The sequence below is a fragment of the Sturnus vulgaris genome, chromosome 8, assembly GCF_052056855.1.
Source record: "Sturnus vulgaris isolate bStuVul1 chromosome 8, bStuVul1.hap1, whole genome shotgun sequence".
Lineage (NCBI taxonomy): Eukaryota > Metazoa > Chordata > Aves > Passeriformes > Sturnidae > Sturnus > Sturnus vulgaris.
The window spans coordinates 20,058,151-20,079,892 of NC_142250.1; the positions used below are offsets into that span (position 1 = coordinate 20,058,151).

Below are 21,742 nucleotides of genomic sequence, written 5' to 3' on the forward strand. Positions count from 1 at the left end.
GCAGCAGGAATCCCCCGCTTCCTCCGCGCCGCCGGGCTTCGGCCTCGCAGCTGCCCACTAGTGTCCGCAGCCCGAGTGGTCCCCGGGAGCCCTCGCCACCCCCTGCCCGAGGCAGCCGTCCTTCCCCGCACACACTGCGTCTCAAACGAAATAAAAATGCTGATAGCGTCAGATTCCCTCGGTGCCTCGTTAATATCAGATTGTGTCGTAAAGTAACGGGGCAGACTTCAAGGGAGTCTCCAAAGCCAAGTAAAGCACCGCCGACAAAAAAAAAAATCACTATTTTTCGATAATGTGCACTGCCCTTCTCTGAGCTCCAACATATCCTCTGATGCTGCAAAGAGAGATGGCGTGCTCAACTGCCTCCTCCAAAGGGCCCGGCGAGGGGGCACATTTTAAGGCTAGGTGGGCGTATGCAAAAGCAAGGGCACGGCTGAGTTCTGCCATAGTCAATGATGGGCAGAAACACCCTGGGGAATGCGGGGCTGCGTCTTTGCTAGCGCCCCTTCCCTGCTTTTCCAAGCCCGCGAGGAGGGCCGGGCGCGGCGGGGGCTTGCGAGCCGCCTCTGCAGAGCCAGAGCCTCCTGTTTTAAACAAACAGGTTTTCCGATCGGCCTGAGCCCCTCCTGTGGCTGTTACACCCCTGTCAGGTCCCAAGCCCCAGCGAGGTTTGTGTGGGGTCAGGAGGGAGCGGGCAGGCAGGGCGGACAGGGCCGGTGACCCGGGCGCTCGGAGTCATTTGATCGGGTCTTACTCGAAGAAAAATCACCCCAAGCACCATGAGAGCTGTCCGTAAGGTGCGGATCTTACCCTTCCTTAGGGGACGGGTTACCTCAGCGCACCGTCTCACAGTGGTTCAAGCTCCGTAAAGCAGATTAGATTAGACCATGTCTAATTGTCCCTTCTTACACCTTCTGTCGCTATTTGCGTAAAGGCTTCAAAAAAATATAAACTCTCGCGACATGAAGTGCAGTGGGAATTGTCCATCCCAGTTTCCTGACACCTGCATCCCAAATCGGCTGATGTTCCCCAAGTAGTATTAGGAGATGCCACCGGGGGGTAGGATGCGGAGCTTCCAGGACGGCTGGGCAGCTACCAAACCCCCGCTGCCCTCAACAATGTTGCTCGTTCGGCCCGAGTTGAATTTTAAAAGAGAACAGGAACTCTTGAGTTTATCCTCTATAATCCCTGTATCACAGAACACAGCGAGAGTGGCTCGCTCGCATTATTGGTATGAGATTACTCTTTAATTGTAGCGAAAATCCATCCTTTCAAAAGCATTAAAGGGTTGACGTTTCTTTTCCTGATACAAGCCCATATTCAGATTACATGGACACTAATCAAATAACCCGGGTTATTTCATTTGTCAACATGTTCATAAAAATTTTCTACCAGGCGTTAAAGGCATTTATATGGAACGACATCTTTCAAAAGCAATGTCGCTAGTCCGGATTTAGGGTATATTTGATTATGACAAGACGTTTGATGTTTTTATTTTACATACCAGCTGTGCCACAAATCGTTTCATACCTCAAAGTCCTAATTTTTATCCTGCGAGTATTTTCTATGAAGCAGTAGTTTTCTTGTCAGTATCTGCAGCTCCTAGAAGAGCCTTCTATTCAAAAACGTTGTCAGATGATCTAAAGGACAAGTGGGAAGGCGGCTTTGGACATGGTTTTGTTTTGTTTATCTCGGTGTGCGTGTGTGCGGTTCCCCCCCCCAAGTTTAAAAGAAACTCCTGTTTATGGTACCGTTACAAGGGGCAATCCCGTCCACCTTGTGGCTGCCCGCGCTGCGCTCCGCAGCGGCTGCGGGACGGCTCCTGCCTGGGCGGGGCGGTGCGGGGCGGTGCCGGGGGGGCACGCGTGGCTCCGGCTGCCGGCGGGCTCGGGGGCAGGAGCTGCGGTAGGCGTTTCCCGGGGTCTGCTCTGGGCGGGGAGCCGCGGCGGGGGAGGAGGGTGCCGGCGTGCCGGGGCGGTGCGGCGGCGGGGGCTGCGGCGCGGCTCTCGGGGCCGGGCGGCCCCGGCGGAGGGGTGAGGTGAGGTGAGCTAAGGTGAGGGCTCCGCGGGCACTTGTCCGCAGCGGGATCCTGGGAGAGGGAAGGGGCGCGGCGGGGCCCCCGGCGCCGCAGATCCCCCGTCGGCGGGGAGGCTGCAGCGGGACCCCAGGTGAGAGGGGCCGGGCCGCGGTCTCGGGGCCGCTGCAGAGCGCGGCCGAGCGGCAGCAGCAGCACGGTCCGTCCCGCCCGGGCTGCGCTCCCCGAGCCGCGGGGCCGGGCCGGGGCCTGCGCGGGCTCCCTGAGGCGCCCGGGCGCTGCCGCACGGCCGGGACCCGCCGGGACTGTCCGGGGAGCAGGTGAGGGCACGGGGGTGTCCCTTGCTGACTTGTGCCCGGCCCTGGCCGTGCCGCCGCCCGCTCCGTGCGGCAGAGAGCGGCCCCGAGCAGAGTGCCCCGAGCGGCGGGTGCCGGCCCGGGCTGGGGCTGCCCTGCCCCGGCGGAGGGGAGGCAGGATCCCCCCGGCGGTACGAGCGCTTCTCCTCCCTCCCGGCTCTCTGCGCTCGCCGAGAACTCTGGAGCATCAGTTGCTCTGTTTATTGGTTACAGCTCTCCTCATCCTTCCAACTTGCACAGGTGATCAGAGCATCGTGGCTGTTTTAGGTACTTACTTAGGGTCTAATTGCCTTTATGAAATTGATGGAGTTTGTTTAGAATGGCTCACGTTGTTGTTCTCTGTTTGTATGTATTCCTTATATCATGGATATCCATGTAGTAGAAATTTCTTACTTAAGTTAGGAGCTGCTGTTGCTTTCACTTTAAAATGTCACATTCATCTTTAAATTTGCAAATCTTTACATTAAAAGGTTTCTGTAGGAATTCAGTCCACTGAAAATGTTTGAAGCATTTTAATGGCTCTTTTCTGAGAACTGACAGCTACTAGTTGAAAGAAATGTCAATAGAAACTTGATAGAAGGTAAGATTTTTAAATAGTTTTGTACTTTTAGTATAGTTGCTTTCAAATAAAAAGCAGTTGCAGTCATTCATGAAATTCAGAATTTAATAATAAGTTATGTCTTAGGAATTTTCCCTTATTTTTGGCTTTTAAAAATGCAAAATGTAGCACTTGACAGCTTTTGTTATCATATATTAAGTATGATTGGTACTAGAGAGAGGAATAGAGGAAATTCTTTTGGCACTAGGGTGATTGAATTTACGTTTTTTTAATGTATGAAACTATACCAAAGCATAAGTTGTCCTCTGAGAATGCAATTCTTTTTTTGTATTTAACCATTTTTCCAGTATTTCAAAGCAATGTAGAGCTGCCTTATGGAACTCTATAGATTTAGCATTTTATAGAGAAAATAGTTTTGTAGCCATAGAAATACTAATGTAAGTCAAAATATTTAGATCCTGTTAGCTGAACAGTAACATAACCAGATGAGAAAGTACAAAAATAAATTATGTGTAAGAATTACAGAGTGTACCAAAGATTTTGCAAAATAAATTAGTTGGCTAAATCCTGGTATTTACAGATGGATATTTCCATGTCTGTAATGCTGTGATTCTGTTAATATAATCTACCCGCAGCACAGTCTTATGTTGCCTGCAATTGCTATTGATATACACCAGGTCAAAGAACAAAATATTTTGTTGGAAAACAAACTATTTTAGGTGACACCTATTTTAATTTACAAAATCACTTTCAATTAAAAGGTTTCTTGGCTTTATGGTAGCAAAAAATAACTTATTTATGTTGCTTCTAAAAATTTCACCTTGCATAGTGTCCTTCGTTTCTGTCATTTGCTCTTATTGGAGTTGACATCATGTAGTAAGTTTAGCACAAATGTAAATAAGATTAATGTAAGTTCATGCCACTTAGTACTGTTGAAGAAATCCTCAGCATCAGCCATGTGGAAGTAACTGATCTTTGTTTAAAAATATTTCTTTTTAAATACAAATGATGAACATGCAAAGTCACAAAAAATAGACAGGTGTATGTATGGCTATATGCACAGTTGTGAATGCATGTATGTGTGTATATGTATGTTTCCATCTTTTTGTATGTGCTTACACACCACTTTTCTGTCAGAAAGAAACATTTGAACAGATACTCCTTTTTTTTTTTTTAAGCTGCCAAAAGCATTAGCAGGACTCTTAAATAGGAACATATTTTAATATATCTTTAAATTCAACCAGATTATATAACTTTAAAAAATTTCTGAAAACGAGACATCAGTGTGAATTGTATGAAGAGAGAAGACAAATATTTGTGACTGTTTTCACAAGTTACACATTTTGGTTCAGTCTGTTTGTGCTTGATTCATGCTGTTTGACTTTGGACCATCTTTCGTTGGCTGTTGTTTCTCAGTTTTCTGTGACTACATACAGGGAATGGTGATTTTGTCTGCATGGATACCTGGTGAAGGAACAAGTGCACAGATCTATGTGAGAACAAATGTGTTAGCACAGATTGCTGTGGTCAGGACTGCTGTTTATGTGAATCAGGGATTTTGCTGAAAGGAGGTACACACATCTGTGTAACAAATAACTTTCTTACACTGTGTGACAGAGGAATAGTTGCCTTCTTTGTTCCCCCTCTCATGGAATAACATTTGCTTTCTATTCTTTTTGGATGTCCCTGTAAAATTCAAACTTCTCATGATTTTTTGGAGCATTATGTCAATTGCTGAAATGGTGAACAATACCAGAGTAGCAGGTGCAAAACCAGACCATGTCTCTGAGGTGACCACCAGCACAATTCAGGCTTGGAATATGGAATACTGTGAGCTCTGAACTGCAATGTATCCATACAGTGTACAGCATGTACAGCTGTATAAGCAATTTATGCATTCATAACATTTGCAGTCTGATAATCCTCAATCCTGGCTGAAGAATTAAAACATGCTCCCTTTATCCTACAGAAACAATTTATTCCTTTATCCTGTAGAAACCCTGGTTTTTTTAGGTCTTAGGCCTTGAAACCACAGGAGTGAAGTGGTGGATAAATGCACTGCTTCATTAAATAGAACAGCTGTAAGACAGTGAAGAGTCAGCCCTTCACACAAAAATAAAGTCTTTGAAAGCCAGTAGACTGCTGAGCTATGGTCAGCTCCTCTTTATGCACAGGTGGATTGTCTGATTTATGAGTGACTTGTACAACCCAGTACCATCCAACAGGGTGCATTAGATCAGACAGAGTGCCAGACAGAAGCATTCATTCTGTCATTGGGACCAACCCAACTGGAAAGGAATATTGACATTTTATGCATCATGAAGCCAAATTCCTAGACCCAGTCTGTTTGAACCACTGTGATTGTAGAAAATAAATGTACTTCATCCTTTCCAAAGGATGCACCATGGTATTACTGTTGTTCATTGTCCAATTTGAAATATCAAGAGTTCTCCCAGTGCCTGCACTGCATTTCTTGTAGTCGAGCACTGGAAGGAATGGAACAGAGACCTCAGTGGCCCTGTTGTTCATGTTCTGCCAGATTCAAAACCTCCAGCTAAATCATGAAGGCTTCATGTGGAACTGTGCAGATGCTGTTGCATCATGCATCCCAACAAGGGAGTATTAACCAGGCTTTCTTGCTGTGTGGGATAGCCCATTCCTTTCCTACTTACCATATTTCTGGCCATGGAAGAGAGTGGAAGTAGAAATAGGGGTTCATTGTGGAAATTCCAAAAACCATAGGGAAGTTTCATGCTGGGCTGCCATTTGAGAGCCAGTGGGGTGAGAGCATGTGACTCTGCTGGGACTTGTTCAAATCTCAGTTATTTTCTCATCAAACTAGATGTGATGCTCAGTCCCAGGCATTTTGTTCCTGGACATCAGGTAAAGACTGGAAATTGCATCCTTGTGGTGGTCTTGGAGACATGATGTAATCTTCATCTGCTTTGGAGAGGGAGGTCTGTGTGTCTTTGTGGCAGCTACCACGCATCAGGAGAGAGGCCACTCCAACTTCCCAATTCCCAGAGAAAATAAGAAGAAACCCGAAAGCTTTTCTCTTAGTTTCCACTTCCAAATGGTTCCAGTATGTCACAAGACTTGTTGAAAGCAAATGTGGAGCTTGAGGTATTTGTTCATTTCCAAGCAGGGATTTTAGCTCTGTCTTCTTCATTATTCCCACTGAAGTTTGAGAGATTGTTCATAATAAAAAGATTTGGCAGTTTCATGATTCACTAGGCTGGGTATCCAGCCAAGATATAATGATGGTTCATCAAAAGCTGTCAGCTTACATTGCATGTGCTGGGGATTTCAGATGATGGAAGACAATCTGAAGACCACAGAGCCTTAAAATAGTAAGAACTGGAGAACTGCTCCCTGAAGGTATCATGATGGTACAATAACAAAGTGGTAAGCACCCCATAAACTTGAAGGTCTCTAATTCAAAGTAACACCTCCATAAGGCCCCAGTTTCTGAAAGCTCAAACTAGAAACCAAGCTCCACATCCTGAGCTGCCTCCTGATCATTCCAGAGGAATCTAGGCAGTGAATTTCCCCATTTCTACTCATTATTTTTAGGTACTTATCAAGTTAGAGTTGTGCAGCTGATGTACAGAGAGGTATGATGAAAGAAGCTGGGGAAGCCTGGAATGCCAAAGGAAGACCAGAATGCCAAGGGAAGACCATTTTCATGCATCAGGCTAGTTCAGTCCTCATTTTATTCCACTCTCTTTAGATTCCATTCATCTCTGCAGTCAACAAAATCTTCCTCAATGCATAATTGTATTTCCTTATGCTTCTTCCCAGATGCCTAGCTCAGGTAAGCACCTCAGGCAAGTATGACTGAATCATGCCAGGAGAACAGGTGATATGTTAGATGAGCAGTACATCAAGAGCTGTGAGGAACTGAGAAGGGAGGTACTCAAAACATGCCCCAGCTGTCGCCCTGGACTGAAAAAAAAGTTAAAAATTCCAGTCTCCAGAGGTTTTATTATCATTCTCTCATTTATCTCATCAGTGCTAATTGGGCTGTTCTTGATGCATGGATGTGACATGGCTCAGTAGCAGGAAAGGGACCTCTGGATCAGCCACCGTCTTGCTTCTCTGTAGGATCACTGCTGGGATCCAAATTTGTGACCAGTAAAAATGGGAAGATGAAAGAGCATAGTCAAAGCTCAGAAATTCAGGGTGTATTATCTTATGTCCGTCTCAAAGATGGACAGGTTGCTAAACCTGAGACTCAGAAATGAGTGACATATGAGTAGTTTTTCTTAAAATCCAGAGAAATTCTTTCCTTTCCAAGGTAATCCAAGACCTTTGCATACTCTGCTAGGGGTATGATATTTGTCTGAGGGGTAGCAAACCCCCAGGTGTCTTTGTTCATCCCAGAAAGGCTGCGAATGGCAACACATAGCTGTATCTCCAAGTGTTTTTTTACAATTTTCTTCATGTGTGTGGGGTTTTCAGCAGTGAAGGTGCAAAGAAATCATTTAGTGCTCATAAAGACCTGACCTGCACCCAAGCTGAAGCACATAAACTCTGTCTTGCAGAAGCAGCAAGCTGAAAGAAATTACTTGTTTAGACTTTTCATGCTTTTAAAAGACTTCTCAGCTTGTGATTGAATTTAGGAAACAGGGTTTAGTTTCAGGATTTATTCCATGGATTCTGGGATTATTTTTTAAAACAAGAATTCTCCATTCTTTTATTTGATTTCCTGCCAGTTTCCTTCAGCTTTAGTTTTGATATTTCTTTTTTGCAGTTCACAACTTAATCAAGTGAGAAGAAAACCTGGAACAGAAGAAAAGCAATTGCATAAAACCCAAGAATAGATTTTCTCACTTTTCTATTTCATATTCCCTTAAAATTTCCTTCATGTGTTAAGGAACCTCAGTTCCTTATAACAACAGAAAATAATAAATGCTGCAGACAGAACCACTCTGTCTGCATCAGCTCAATTCCTTGATTATCTGTAGTTTATTGAGCATGACACTGCACGTCTGATCGTGGATTCCTCAGACCGACAGACCTGCTACTGAAATCAAAGGCAGTTTTGGCAGCGGCTGCAGGACTGCCCTGGCACAGTCACAGGTTATGTGCTTCAGGGAAAATGCCATCACACTTTGGAGCAGAAAGGAGTAAGTTAAAAGGTGAAGGAAATGATGGCTCCAGTATTTAATATTTCTGTTTATTTTTTTCTTTCAGTTTTGTTGACATGGGAAATGCAGAGCTATAGTGTTTACATTAACCCCTGCTCTGGAGAAAGTCTGGAGTAGATACAGAAATGGTTGGGATGATGCTTTCCAGGATCAAATACTTTCAATTATTTTTTAAGAGTAACTTCTGTGCCATTTTTTTTCCTACTGGGATAATTGCTTAGAAAGTGATATAACTATATGCAAATTAATCTACAGTTAAAATGGAAGTAAAGGTGAAATAGAAATAGCTATTGACAATTTAAAAATGAAATTAATTTTAGACTAACAGTTTTTATTATCTGCTTCTGTTTTTGATTGTGAAGAGCTGAACTAGCTAAATAAGTTCTGGCTGAAACGGTTCCCCTCTTGCAAATGTGATTAATTTGTTTCATTCCCACTCACACACATAATACTAAGCAGTGCCTTTATGGCCACTAAGAAGCTCCAAATGATGCCACAGTTCAGTGTGGTCACTGTGGCAAGGAGAATCGGGTCAAGTCCTCTGGAAATAGAATGCAGGGGAGTCCTTGCTCAAATCGATGTTTCTACATTTGGGAAATTCTGGACATTTCTTAGAAAAGCTTGCAGTGACATCTGAAGGCCATGCAGTAGAAAACCAGGGATTTGAAAATTCCTTTCTATTCCCCTCTAGTAACATGTTTTTCTCGTGAGGTAAAGGAGCTATGTAAACATATTTCTGGAAGGCAGAAGTTATAACCCTAATTAGTTAATGGGATGCTATACAAGTGCTAGGAAAGGGGGGGAGACTAGGAGAAGGCTATCTTTAGAGTTCCAGCTTGGAAGAACACTCAGGAAGCCAAAAGTTGAGTAGCAATTTGTGTTGCTCTGGAGGCAAGCAGGCTGGGAGCATTTGCTGTGAGCAGCATCTGTTTCATGTGCGTTTTGATGGAACACCCAGAATTGCATAATCCATAGGGAGTTGCCTGCCCATAGGTCCTTGTTCTTTGACAGTTCTGTCACGTTTCTCAGAAATCAAGATGCAAAATCCATCACTCAGGGACATGGTATATGTGTATCAGATACTCTCTGGGGGATGAAGAGTCCATTAAACAGCAAGTCCCTAAACTCATCCATATGAAGAATTCACATCTGTGACAGATAGAATATGGAGAGTACCCAGTGTCTAACAGGTGATCTGAGTCTAATGTGCTACTAAAGCACTATAAATATTCATTTTATTTCAGCCTCTCAGAGATGTCTGTGGGTGATCCCAGAGGGATAGGAACTGCTTATGCAGAACCTGAGTGGGAGCAGCAAGATCATGGTGTATGAGAGGGATCATGGGAAGCAGTGTCAGTTTGAGGCAAGCATATCATTGCCTGCATGATGTAGAGCTGAAGATCTGATCTTCACAATGAAACTTATGGTAGAGTTCTGTAAACTTTGATACAGAGTAGAGGAAGAGTGAATGAAGGGTTGTGTGTACAACAGCTAGTGAATCTGTATTAAGTGAAGGCACGGCAGATTGGTTGCTCATTAAAGGAGGTAGCCAAAATGTGGAAATCAATGGCATTAAGACAAGAGCAATCAGTTGGGTGAAGTCATGGGGAATTCTCTGTTATGAGAATTTTCTCTCTTCTTCACTCACTGGGAAGAATGTGAGTGATTTACCTACTTCAGCCTGTCAAATTAAAATGTCAGGCATTCTAGTATACCTTCTCCATTTCTCATTATGACTCCATTCGTAGGTTCTTAATGAATTTCCTTTGAAGACTGTTTGCAAAAGTGTGAGATTTGCATTGAAACCAGATTTTATAATTAAACAAGTGCTCAAGTACTAGGTTTGTGGTTTGGTGTAGAATTCTCATTTAGGGTCAAGTCTGAAGTTCCTGAAAACGAGGGTGGTTTTATTTAAAAAACTCTAAACATCATGACTGTGGCTGAAATTTTGGCTTTAGATTATAACCAGATGAAAAACGTGCAAAGGTTCAAAGTTACGTCTAAATTGAGGGGTATTTCAGATTTTTCAGATTTATATTCTGGACTACTTACACATGATTTTTTTTTCATAGTTAATTTCTGCTGTCTGTTTTGAGTGTTGTGGGTGCTGCTGCTGTATTTCAGCAATTCTCAGATCTCTGGTGTTGGTTTCAAGGTATGAGGTATCATTGACTATTACACGGCCGCTTTCTGCACTGGCAGGTGCCACAGTGTAGTCACACTCCTGCTGACCCTGGGAGAATCCAGCCCTCTGGCAGCAGTTGGACCTGACTGCACACAGCCATTCCTTGGCTGTCTCTGGGTTTGCCATGAGTGGAGGCAGGACTAAGAAAAGGAGAGCTGGCTGGGGCCCTTGGCAACATCATGCCCACGCTTTTGAGATTTACTTCTGTACAGTGTCAGTGAGTATTTGACTGGACTTACTGGGAGAAGAGCACTATGTGGCTTTAGGCTTGGAATACTGCTAAACTTTCCTGAGCTTTGCTGAAAAGGCACCTCTGTGTGCATTCTCCACACACCACCATCCTCAGACTCATGGGACAAAGGTAAAATCTATGTTAGTAAACTTTCTTTAAAAGTGCCACACAACTGGGTAAGTTTCTTTAACAGCAGCAGCCATTGAAAAGTTATTTTGTAAAGTAATTTTAAAAAGTCTCCCATGCATTAGTTAGGTTGTCTGTAGGTACCCTCTTTCAGCTGCAGCTGCTGAGTTGCACAATCCAGCCATAATATTACAGTGATGCCTGTGATGCTTTTGTAGATCTTTATTATTTGGATCTCATCTTCACCTCTTACCTCCTGTTGTCCATGGTCCTTTGACCTCCCTTTAGCTCATCTGTTTGGTTTCCTTTGCTCCACCAGCGAGCTGAGAAAGTAAATCAGTTAATTTTCTTTTTCTCTCAAGTCACGTCTCAAGCTTCAGTCTTTACTTTTGAGGAAGTCAGTATTTCAGTTCTCCATGGTGAGGGCGGCAGCTACCAGAGAACCCCCTACCACCCCTCACCTGTGCAGGAGGCAGGACTTGTTCCAGTACTGCCCTGCATGAATCTGCACTTTGGAATGGACACCCCTGAACAAGGGCAGGCTGGAAAACCCACAGGATGCAGCACATCCCTTTGCAGAAGTAGCAGCTCATTTTTGAGAGCAGTGTAGTAATTTTGTCTCACAGTTATCCCTCAGGTGATTAACTTGGCTTAGTAACAGAAGCTGAAATCTTGTGAATGCAGAGGGAAGAGCTTTCTCATACCTTTTGAAGAAAAAGATTCACCCTTACTCTGCAACATCTTCAGAAGAAAATCCCCACTCTCCACTCTAACTACCAGCAGCACATCTTCAGCCAACACTGTAAAAAGCCAACGCTGTAGATTTAAATGACTCTCCCTAGCTGACATTACCCTGAGCAGACTCTGTCAGACCCAGTGCCTGAGGAGGCACCTCACCTCCTGTTAGAGCAGCGGGTGGCAGAGAGAATGACCCACTCCTGAGAGAAATTGCTGCCTGGCAGGGTGCTCAGCCGCTGCGGCGATGGAGCGCACAGGCAGCACCGGGGGCTGGGGGATGTCCCGCTCCGCTTTGTCACTGTGTTATGCTGAGATGTGACACTAGATGGTGCATTCGCCAAATGATTGGGAAAGATGGCTCTTCCCAGTGCCCAAACCTTCTGGCGCGAGGTGACGGGAACTGTCCCATCTGCTGTGTAACCGCAGCACGTCCATCTCACAACTTTTCACAAAAGGGACCCTTCCATGCGAGAGTCAAATTCCACAGCTGTCAGGGTGGCACTTGCAGACTTTGGCACTTACGCATGTAGGTTTGGGGGATTTTTTGTCTGATCACATATTAAGTTAACAAGTCAATTAGAAACAAGCAAACTTCAATGTCATACTGAGTTCAAGGGATGCTTGAGGTTGGATAGAGGATGTATGTTATCCCACTCTTTGCCTTGGTTGTCTGGTTTTGGCCTTCATCCTTCTGATGCTTGCTACATACTGAATGTCTTACCGTGCATTTTAATATTTTTAGGGTAGGGTCTTAGACCTTGCCTACGCGGAATAAATTACACTGAATTAAGTACACTGATTTAGAAATTGATTTAGTTAAATCAGTGCAACTCTCCTGAGCACTTTATACAACTTCAGTTTAAGTCATGAGTCAGTGAGTAACAAATCAATTCTGCGGGCAGAGAGTGAGAAAGATTAGACTAGATCTTCAGCCCTTCTATCTCAGTATTTATTAGGCTAAGGCCTCTTCAGGGCTTGTTGCTGTTCTCTTTAATTTTCTCTGCCTAATGGACCTGATCCAGCTCTTGATGGCGTAAATGAGGGGTTTTCCATGACCTCCAGCTGGGAGTTGGAGATGGCAATATCTTTATTAGAAACCTAGAGAGGCTTAGAATGACAAATAACTCAAGCCTGTCTTCTTGTCACTGCATATTGAGTTCTCAGATTGTGGCTCATATTGCAGAAGTTATGTCTGCAATGACAAATATATTATTCTACATTCAGGGCTGGAAAATGTATCCTCTAAAGACAGGAATCTCCACTAATATTGTGCTACAAGTATCACTATGCAAAAAATAATAATTTGATTTGATTTTATCAGCAACACCTGATGACATATACTTTGAGGCAGGATGAAAATTATTCTTTTCAGGAATTTACACAGATTTTGTGCATTCTGGTTGGATAGACTCAGGACCCAGGTTATTCCTGGTTTTGTAGCAGCTTAACCAGAAACTAGATTGATGTTGCACTCAAGTAAAAAAAGCACAACTTTTTCAAAATGTGTTTCAAAAAGGTCTTACTTTATTTTGTTGCTGTTTGCTTTCTCTACCTTTCTTCACACTTCTACAACTATTAATAATAAGGATATCTGATAATATGCTTAAGAATATGCTGAGTTCTACTCACTGAAAATTTTGCTTATTGTTCCCAAATCTTCTTACTCCTGTCTGTAGAGAGCAGCACTCGAACTCTCGGACTGTCTGTCTATTCCGGGAAGAGTAATTCACTTGTTTACAAACCTAAGATTTTGGTTTAGTGCAAAGTAATCTTTCTCCTTCTGAACTGGACGTTAATAGAGCTGTAAACTCTGTAATAACCAACAGTGTCCTGGCATACTCTTACAATTCACATACAGCTCCTGGAAATCTTCATATTTCAAGTGGTGATGCTACCTTTTACTTCCATCTCTATGCCAAATGTGATTTCTTGTGTTTTTTACAGGTTATAATGGAACTTACATCTTTGCCTAAATTCCTTTGGACAAGTGACAACAAACTATTGCATCACCATTTTCCAGACATACTGGCTACTGTTCATACCACACAAGACATCCCTGAAGAAGTTGTTTTTGGACCATGCATGCTCCAGAACACCCTGCTGGACACTGTAGCTTTCATTGCTCTCAAGTGTTCTGATAGGCGGAACATCCACTATGTATTTAAGGTATGAGAAAAATACAAGTGTTTAATGTCAGACCTATCAAAAAGAGTTACACCATCCCTGAGAAGGTAACTTTGCAAGGAGTAGGTTTCTGTTTTGTTCAGCACAAGTAACAGTTCCTTCAAAGAGAAAGGGCCAGTGCATTTCTGATTTATGAGCTGTAGACTGGAAGGACCTAAGGAAACCTGTTTCCTTTGCAGGAAGAATACAAAGTCCCACTTCTGTGCTGATGATTGATGACCTGCTTCAGATCTGACTTGGAATAGGAGGGAAGAGGGGCAAATAGTTTAGTAACCTCTAGTTCAGGTTTTGTCAGGACAAAGGAGGTTTATCAGCAGATGTGACAGCCCTGTGAGAACAGAGGGGGAAGACTGTGGCATTCCACTGATTCGTGCAGGTGTTACATTCACAGCATTTATTTACAGATCTAGGTAACTGCTACCCCAGTGTGTTCAGTTGTCCTTAAAAGTGAAACCACAATGGCAGTCAGGCAACCAGCCCACACACCCTTTAGGCAGCCACAACTTAATTGCTGTTAGTACATGGACCTCCTAAAGTTACCTTAGATCTGTATCTCTGTGTTACAGCTACCCTTTTCAATCACTGTAGGGAAGGCAGAAGCCCCAGGATTGCAGGATTGTAATGGATTATTAACTCTCAAGCTCTAGTTCCCCAAATTTTTTTTTTTTTTGTTACATAGCCAATTTCCCACATCCTGTGGCATGGATACATTTGGGAGAGATCCAGGTTTGCCTGAGATTTCTGTGCTCTGGAACAGAGAAATCCCAAGGCATATGAGGAATACGGAAGATACAGTTGTTGGGCGATAACCTGTTTTACACTTCTGCTTGAAACAAATTAAGAGAGAGAAGAAGAGGCTTCAGGGTTTATCTGACTGTTTTGAGTCTCTGGCACAAGTTTGCTTTCTTGGATGGTGTTATTAGTACTCCAGGAGACCAACAACTCTTTGGAGAGAGACCTGCCCTGAAATGAGGCTTTATTTTTGGAATATTTCTGTATTTCTCCTGAGAGTTTTGAATTACTGTAGAGAGAGCCTCAAAGGTTTTCTACATTGGAAGAGCCCTCTAGAGGGATGGCTTTAGTGTTTTTCTACACTTGAGCTAAGTAATTGCTATGCAGCAATGAAATTGGATGCCTGAGTTGGCTCAGATCTCTGTCTTTTGGCAGTAAATACATGAAATTTTGTGCTAGTAGCCGTTTCAGATGCAATCAGTAGTCCCATATCCTGTTAAGTACTCATAATTAAAAGTAAACCTTTCAGAAATCAGGGACTACCATTAGGCTTCTAACTATGTGTAGTAATTAATTAAAAATTCAATCATGATGCCATGTTGTCATCATGGCACTGAAGTGCAAAACAAGAATAGGTTTTGCTCTGCTGGGTATAGTACAAACAGAACACACACAGGAATGATTTGACAAGCTGGATTTGTTGCAACTGAGGTTTCTGTTCATCATAGTTCATCAGCACTCTTGCAAGACTTTGGGGAATATTATTTCTAGCATGGGTTTCATCATCCTGGGCTTTTTCATTTAGACCAAAGAGGGTTTTCATAATTTTTTTTCCTTTATTTTCTTGGAGACCTTAATTTGAGCTCCTTGGCCCAATTTGTACACTTGGGCAAAGAAGATGCCTTGGCAGCCATTGGGACAGGTAGTTCTTTCCAGCTGATTCCTCTGCCCCTTACAAGCTTCTTGGGAGTTTCAAGGAGGAGCCTTATTTTCTCTCTTCTCTTCCAGGGTCTCCCAAGGGAGCCCAATTCCTCCTTAGCCCAGCTATGACTGAGATGCTGGGCTATGAAGGCCTTACCTCATGTATGGGTGCAGAGGATCCATCTGGGGGATTGACATCTCCAGCAAAGGGTGGATTTGCCAGGTTTATAGTGTCTCTAAACACATGGGAAAAATAAAGCTGGTTCATGCTTCTAGTTGGCAGCACCCAGGTCTTATCTGACATCTGGTACTCCTCGTCACCTACTTGAAGCTCACTGAGCTCTTTCCCTGGAGTCCTGACTCCTGGTGGAGCTGTGCTCCCTTTGACTTTGCTTAGAGCACCGGGTGGCTGCTCGGTATTTCTGAAACACAGCAACTAAAATATGACAGCCTCTGTCATAGCTATTAGTTACAGCCACTGTGTGTGTGTGGGTGTTCTTGTATTGCTGTCAGGCACTTGTATTTCTCAATCATTGTTAATTACCATGGCATTTAGAGAGAACCAGTTTCAGGGCATGCTAATTTATTTTCTCTCTTACACTAAGTAACTCTTATCCTAATGGTCTCTTAATGTTTCATTCTTGTATCCAAGCTACTAATGTGATCAAACTTTTCAGGGTGGATAATGGTCAGTAAAAACCAGAGAAATAATTAGCCAAAATATTGTTCCTGGTACCAAACACCAATGAATGGCTGCCCTGCAATTAGTGGAAAACAAAGAGCTATACATTGCTTGGGGTGAAATTTAGATCATACGTGTCATTAGATATTTTTCATTTGCAAACTTCTTCCTTTCTAAACAATGACTTAGTGCTTCAAAAATCAGTTTTTATGCATATAAACGTTGCCCTTGATCACCCTGTGTTTTAGCCTTCAAGCTATCAAAATCTTCCCCATCTTTCAAATGTTGCAGAGGGCACAGATCTGCTGTGGTAAACACCAAGGAAAAACATATATAGAAATAAATCATTCCCGCTTCAGTGTAATAAAGTAACTAAGATTGGAGTCACACACTGAGTGAGGAAGACAATGCCAAATGTTTTGTACTTAAATTATTTCATTGTCAACCTGTGACTAAACAACTCAGGAGTCCTGTGGAGTAAGAATTGCATGTGATTTGGGACTGTGCTGTAATATATAGACAGAATGGAAATTCAATTTGAGCAATAGACTCAATATTATTTTTTAAAGTTTTTAGTGCCTAACCTTACAATCTGAGAAATATTTTTAAACTGAAGTTGTTTGGTATATCTGCATGCACACAGTTTGAAAGTAAATCAACTGCTTGCAACTCTCAGAAATTATTTAACAAGAAGCTTTGATCTGATGAGGTTTATCTCATTAGATTAGATTAGATTATCATTAGATTAGAAACCTTGAAATTAATTTAATTAATCTAGCAATGGTAAAAAAGGAATGTATAATTTTATTTATGAACAAGGAAAAAGATCATATAAGTGCTTCTTAGTTGTATATATTAAAATCTGTATTTGTATAATCTAGCCAAGCAGATATGCAGATGTTTACTTGGGGTATTGAATCAAATAACCATGATTTTTCTTACATGCCCTGATCCATATCCTCTTATGTCTGTGAAAATCTCCACATGCAACTGTCCTGAGTGTATGTTCATTCCCAGTTTCACACTGCACTGATCCACTGCACATCTCTCAGTTCCCGAGTGACAGCACTCTCACATCTCCTGACTCATATCCCATTTTCATATCCCAAGGATTGAGACCCCTTCTTAGAGAGGATCACACCTCCTGTGCCTCTGTGATCCACACCCCATGGGATGGTCTGTGCAGGACAGGGCTAGGGACCGACCAACACACCAGGCCTGGCTTTGCCATGGGAGGTTCACATGAGCATTGGTGTTTTCCTCCTCCCTCCACACAGCTGTATTCCCAGAGCTCTCAGCCCCCACACTGGGGAAGCCTTCTGTGATGCCTTTGGATTTGATGACACTGGCAGATGTATTGGGCTCAGAGCTTTGTCCTTTGTGCTCAGTGTGAGGCAGAAAACAGCCTTTCTTCTTGGATTGGATGAAAATCTTACTTTGGGCCTCGAGATCTGTAACTTCCCTTCTTTGTGTCCTGTCTCCCAGGTGGATGTTACATCTGTGCACAGTCCCACAGGACTGCCTTGGATGAGACTTGTACAGGCAGCTGCCAATAGCAAGGAGCAGAACTTGGAAGCTTACTTAGAAAACAGTCAGTTATATTATCGCTCCACCAGGAAAATCAGTAAAAATGAGGAACTGCTTGTCTGGTATGATGAGGAGCTTTCCAGCCTTTTGGGTTTCAATGAGATAAAAGCTCAGAGTCCCCAGAATGGTAAGTACCAAATTGCTGATTGCAGGGGTCACTGAGGACAGAAGTGAGCCTGCATCTTCTTTAGTATGTGGTTGTCTTGTAATAATACAAAACATGTCTAAATCCCTTGCTGGTCTGCTAAGAGAAAAGACCTTCTGCTTCGAGGTTTGAGCTGGAGGCACAGAGCAAGAACCAATTTGCAGTTCTTGATGCCATTCTAGCAGAGGATGGTGCACTAGGGATTCATGCTGAAATTTTTGACCTATGCAGTGGAAACCTATGCACTTCGATAACTTGGAATCCTAAAAGTCTAAAGTATCAGTTGGAAATAGGCCTTTTTTAGCACATTGAGAAATCAAGTATAGGCTAGTGTTCTGCTTAAATCTTGTAAATGAGTGGATCTTTAAAAATACATAACAAACCTAACTGTACTGCATACAGCAGTCTGCCTGTTTAGTGTGGGGCACAGTGGAAATGAGGAAAAGAGCAAACTTTAATTTCTGAAATGGTTCTGGAAATTCATTGCTCCAAAAGAAATTGACCTGGAAGTTGTTAACAAAACTAAAAATCCAGATTAAAGAAATACTAAGCAAGTCAGTCAGGTCCATACCAAGTCTGACTCCAGCTGTAATTTGCTCCAAATTTTGCCTAGTTAGACTGGAACAAAACCCTTTCTGCCTTCCCTTTAGTTGATTTAAACAAAGCTTATATAGATTGGCTAGTAAAGGTATAGGTTGGTAAAGAGATGTGTTAGCAAATTCTTATGGAAATGTGCTTGTCTGTAAATTAGTATTAAATTAATACAGATACATTCATAGCAGCAACTGACTAAATCATTCCAGCTGGTTTCAATGTATTCTGTTACACACTGCCAGCCCTTTGGATTTACCAGGGAAGAGTTTTACTTGCACAAGAAACACTCTATCTAGACACAAGACTTTAATCTCACCCATTTCATCGGCATTATTTTCTTATTAAATTTCAGCTTCTTTAGTTTGTAAAGGGATCTAAGATCTGCTGAGTCCCAAATTAGGAATTTTTAGTTCCACCCCAAGCAATTTATGAGCTTTCTTATGTATCCCAGGCCACAGGTGCTGTCTGGCATCACTTGCATTTTAAAAGTGCTGTGTTGTGAAATAATGTAACATGGATATAGTTTACAAAGGTTATGATGTACCATATTTGTGTTGATTGCTGAATTTTGTGTCATTTGTTAATGGGAAATCAATCATCCCAATGAACCAGAGGTGCATTAGGTCTGAAGACCACGAGGAAAGAGTGTTCCTTATTCCTCCTGCCCATCCCTGGCATTGTTTCAATTTGAACATCATTTTATGTGCCACAGATGTGTGCCTTAAGGCATATAACAGCTTTCCAAAGGAGCATGAGTAAGGGCTTCAGGCTTTAAGGTCAGATGATTTTTCAATGGTATTAAACTTCCAGAGTATCCTAAAAATAGAGAGTAATGTAAAAATCTTTGAATCCCCTTCTAAAACTCATTATTGCTTGGATATATAGTATTTAATGTTCATCCTGAATTAAAGCCAGTGACTTAGTTAAGAAATGTAGACCCAAATCTGGGTTTAGACTTCAAATCATTATAAAGTCTAAATGGTTTTATCTAGATCATGGTGTACTGGCCATTTTATGTACTTTTATGTAATATAATTACATTTTATATAATAAAATCTAGGCTTGAGAGTCTAAATGGAATAATTTCTGCCAGTAGCACAGAAGCATGGAAGCAAATAAGCGTGAACCATTTTGCATAGCAGGAAGGGACCTGGTTCTGCACTGGCATTAGTTTTACCATGTGCAACCCTGTATGACACAAGAGGTGTTTCTGGTTTTTTGTGTCAATGACAGGATCAGGATCTGCATCCACCCATGATTCCACCTTTGCAAAACTCATCACTTTTTGTCTGTTTCTGCAGAGCTGAGATGCCAAGAATGCGACCGAGTCTTTAAATGTGAGCATTCCTATCTGTCCCATGTCCGCTTCCTCTGTGTCCCAGAGAAGAGCACTCTGCTATGGAGAAACTTCCAGAACCCTAAAACTGAAAAGAGCAACCTAGCTGAGCAGACTACAAATTTCCACAGTCTGGCAAGGGACCTGGAAGTCAAAATGGCAGCTTGTAAAGATGATGCACATGGTCTTATTGGAGAAAGGAGAGCAAAATCTGAAGAGGCTGAGAACAACAGGAGCAGGAAAACAGTGCTGTTGGAGAAAACCAATAATTTGACTGAGGAGCGTAACTGTGGGGGCAAGGAGGAGGTTGGGGGAGAGCATGCATTGGCTGGTTCTTTCTGGAAGCTTAGTTCAGGGAGGCAGTCAGCTAGGAAGGATGCTTTAGAGCAGAAGCAGAGTGCTTTCACTGAGGTCAGGAGGATGAAGGAGAAGCTGAGGCATGAGGGACTGCAGGAGCCAGAGCAGGAGGATGGCATGGTCCCTCTTGGTAAAGAGCAGGTATCAAAGGAAGTGTTGAACTCCTCTGGTAGTGCATTCTCCTTTGTTTGGCCCACCAGAGCTCGGGGAGAACAGAAGAGTGCTTTCAGCAAACCCAGTAAGTGTGTAACAGAAAGAGCTGCAGTAAATTCTTCTCATCCCATGAGTGAGTCAACAAAGAGCCTGGGGGAGCTATCTGGCTTCATTGCCACCACAGACATCATGTGCTGCAGCACTCTTCTCAATTCCAAGTTCTTTGTCAGTGATTTGTGTAATGCTCAGATGCTGCAGACAAGCATCACTCGGAGCAGTGTTTTCCCATATACCTCAGAACCGTGGCCCAAGCAAGCAGGAGGACAATTACAAAACACCAGCACCACTTCCTCGTCCTCCTCCTCCTTGACTCTTCTTCCCCCCACCTTCACATCCTTTGGAGTGGCTGCCCAGAACTGGTGTGCCAAATGCAACCTGTCCTTTCGCATGACATCTGATTTAGTCTTCCACATGCGGTCACATCACAAAAAAGAATACTCCTCAAGTGAATCCCAGTGCAAGAGGAGACGAGAGGAGAAGCTGACGTGTCCCATTTGCCACGAGTACTTCCGAGAACGCCATCATTTATCCCGGCACATGACTTCTCATAATTAGAGCTGTGCAGACAGATGTCACCAAGGGACCAGGCAGGTTGGATGAAGAAGGGAATGATAGTTCACTTAAATCCATTTCTTTTTGAGTTTACATTAATTTCTTTCAGGAAATCACTGTTTACAATAATTTATAATAGATGCTTTGGGAAAAAAGTATGAAATGTTTACAAGAGTCTGAGTGGGTTTTAAGTTTTGAAAATTCAACCTAGCCCTTGTCAACCTATTTTTGAGGAAATAAACTAGTGAAATGAATCCACATGCAGTGTTAATTTGCAGAGGAGGGAACAAAATTATAGATTTGCAAACAGAGTTGTCTTTGCTTATACTTGATTTGCTGGTGTCTGTGCAGTACAATGTAAATACAGAAATAACAACCACCTCATTAAATGAGGAACCTTTAAGCATTAGAAAAATCAGAGCTTATATCTTAAACAAAAGTTACCATTTCTAGCAGCATTGGTGGACTCTTACTCCTTTATGTTAACTGAATCAGCTCTCTTACCAAATATTTGAGTTAAAAACTGACATCTCCTTGGCTTTGAAAAGGACCTGAATTTAAGACTGAAATCTATGATTGTCAACAACTGACCGGCAGACTGGCAAAGAGGATGGAACTTGTAAAGCAGAATATCCAAGTTCTGTTCTAGGCACTGCTGCTTTTGAAATATCTTTTACCCAGTGAAATGAATGTGGGTCTGTATCAAAATGTGGGCTATTGTCAACCTTATTGTGTAGACAGGAAGTAAATGTTTGAAGATCTGTGTGACTTTAGTAGGCATACAGATCTGATGGGAATAGAGTTTAGCCTGCAGTTTTCAGGTTTTGGATATACCAAAGGAAGCAGTTAGGGTGTCTGAGTTACAATTAGATAGAATCTGCATACTTTTAATTGTTGATGAAAGGCTCTGTTCTGATAACTGCTAGAAGACAAACACAGAATGATAAAGATGTACATGAATTGCACTGCATTATACCAGCTTGTCTGTCCTGGGCCAATTCCAACTTTTTTAAAAAGGAAGTGGGATATTCTTTTTCTGCCTGTCCATGAGACATTTT

At 42.6% G+C, this 21,742-nt stretch overlaps 1 protein-coding gene across 2 annotated transcripts; it reads left to right on the forward strand.

Annotated features, from left to right (window-relative positions):
- The first annotated feature begins 1,972 nt into the window (after positions 1 to 1,972).
- ZNF488 (zinc finger protein 488) lies at positions 1,973 to 20,938 on the forward strand. Of its 2 annotated transcripts, XM_088169075.1 has the most exons (4): positions 1,973 to 2,043; positions 13,402 to 13,547; positions 17,386 to 17,614; positions 19,528 to 20,938. In XM_088169075.1, exons 2-4 carry the CDS (start codon positions 13,464 to 13,466, stop codon positions 20,685 to 20,687), a joined length of 1,473 nt encoding a protein of 490 aa, XP_088025201.1. In that variant the 5' UTR covers positions 1,973 to 2,043; positions 13,402 to 13,463; the 3' UTR covers positions 20,688 to 20,938. The 2 variants fall into 2 exon arrangements, with proteins under 2 accessions (XP_088025201.1, XP_014730919.2); XM_014875433.2 differs by lacking the exon at positions 1,973 to 2,043 and having other exon boundaries at positions 12,855 to 13,547.
- The last annotated feature ends 804 nt before the right edge of the window (positions 20,939 to 21,742 follow it).

Bases quoted from the DNA above. Each gene is read 5' to 3' on its own strand.
- ZNF488 (XM_014875433.2), top strand. From the start codon at position 13,332: ATGGAACTTACATCTTTGCCTAAATTCCTTTGGACAAGTGACAACAAA. The intron at 13,548-17,385 runs GTATGAGAAAAA...CCTGTCTCCCAG, and splicing joins ACATCCACTATGTATTTAAG to GTGGATGTTACATCTGTGCA. The intron at 17,615-19,527 runs GTAAGTACCAAA...CTGTTTCTGCAG, and splicing joins AGCTCAGAGTCCCCAGAATG to AGCTGAGATGCCAAGAATGC.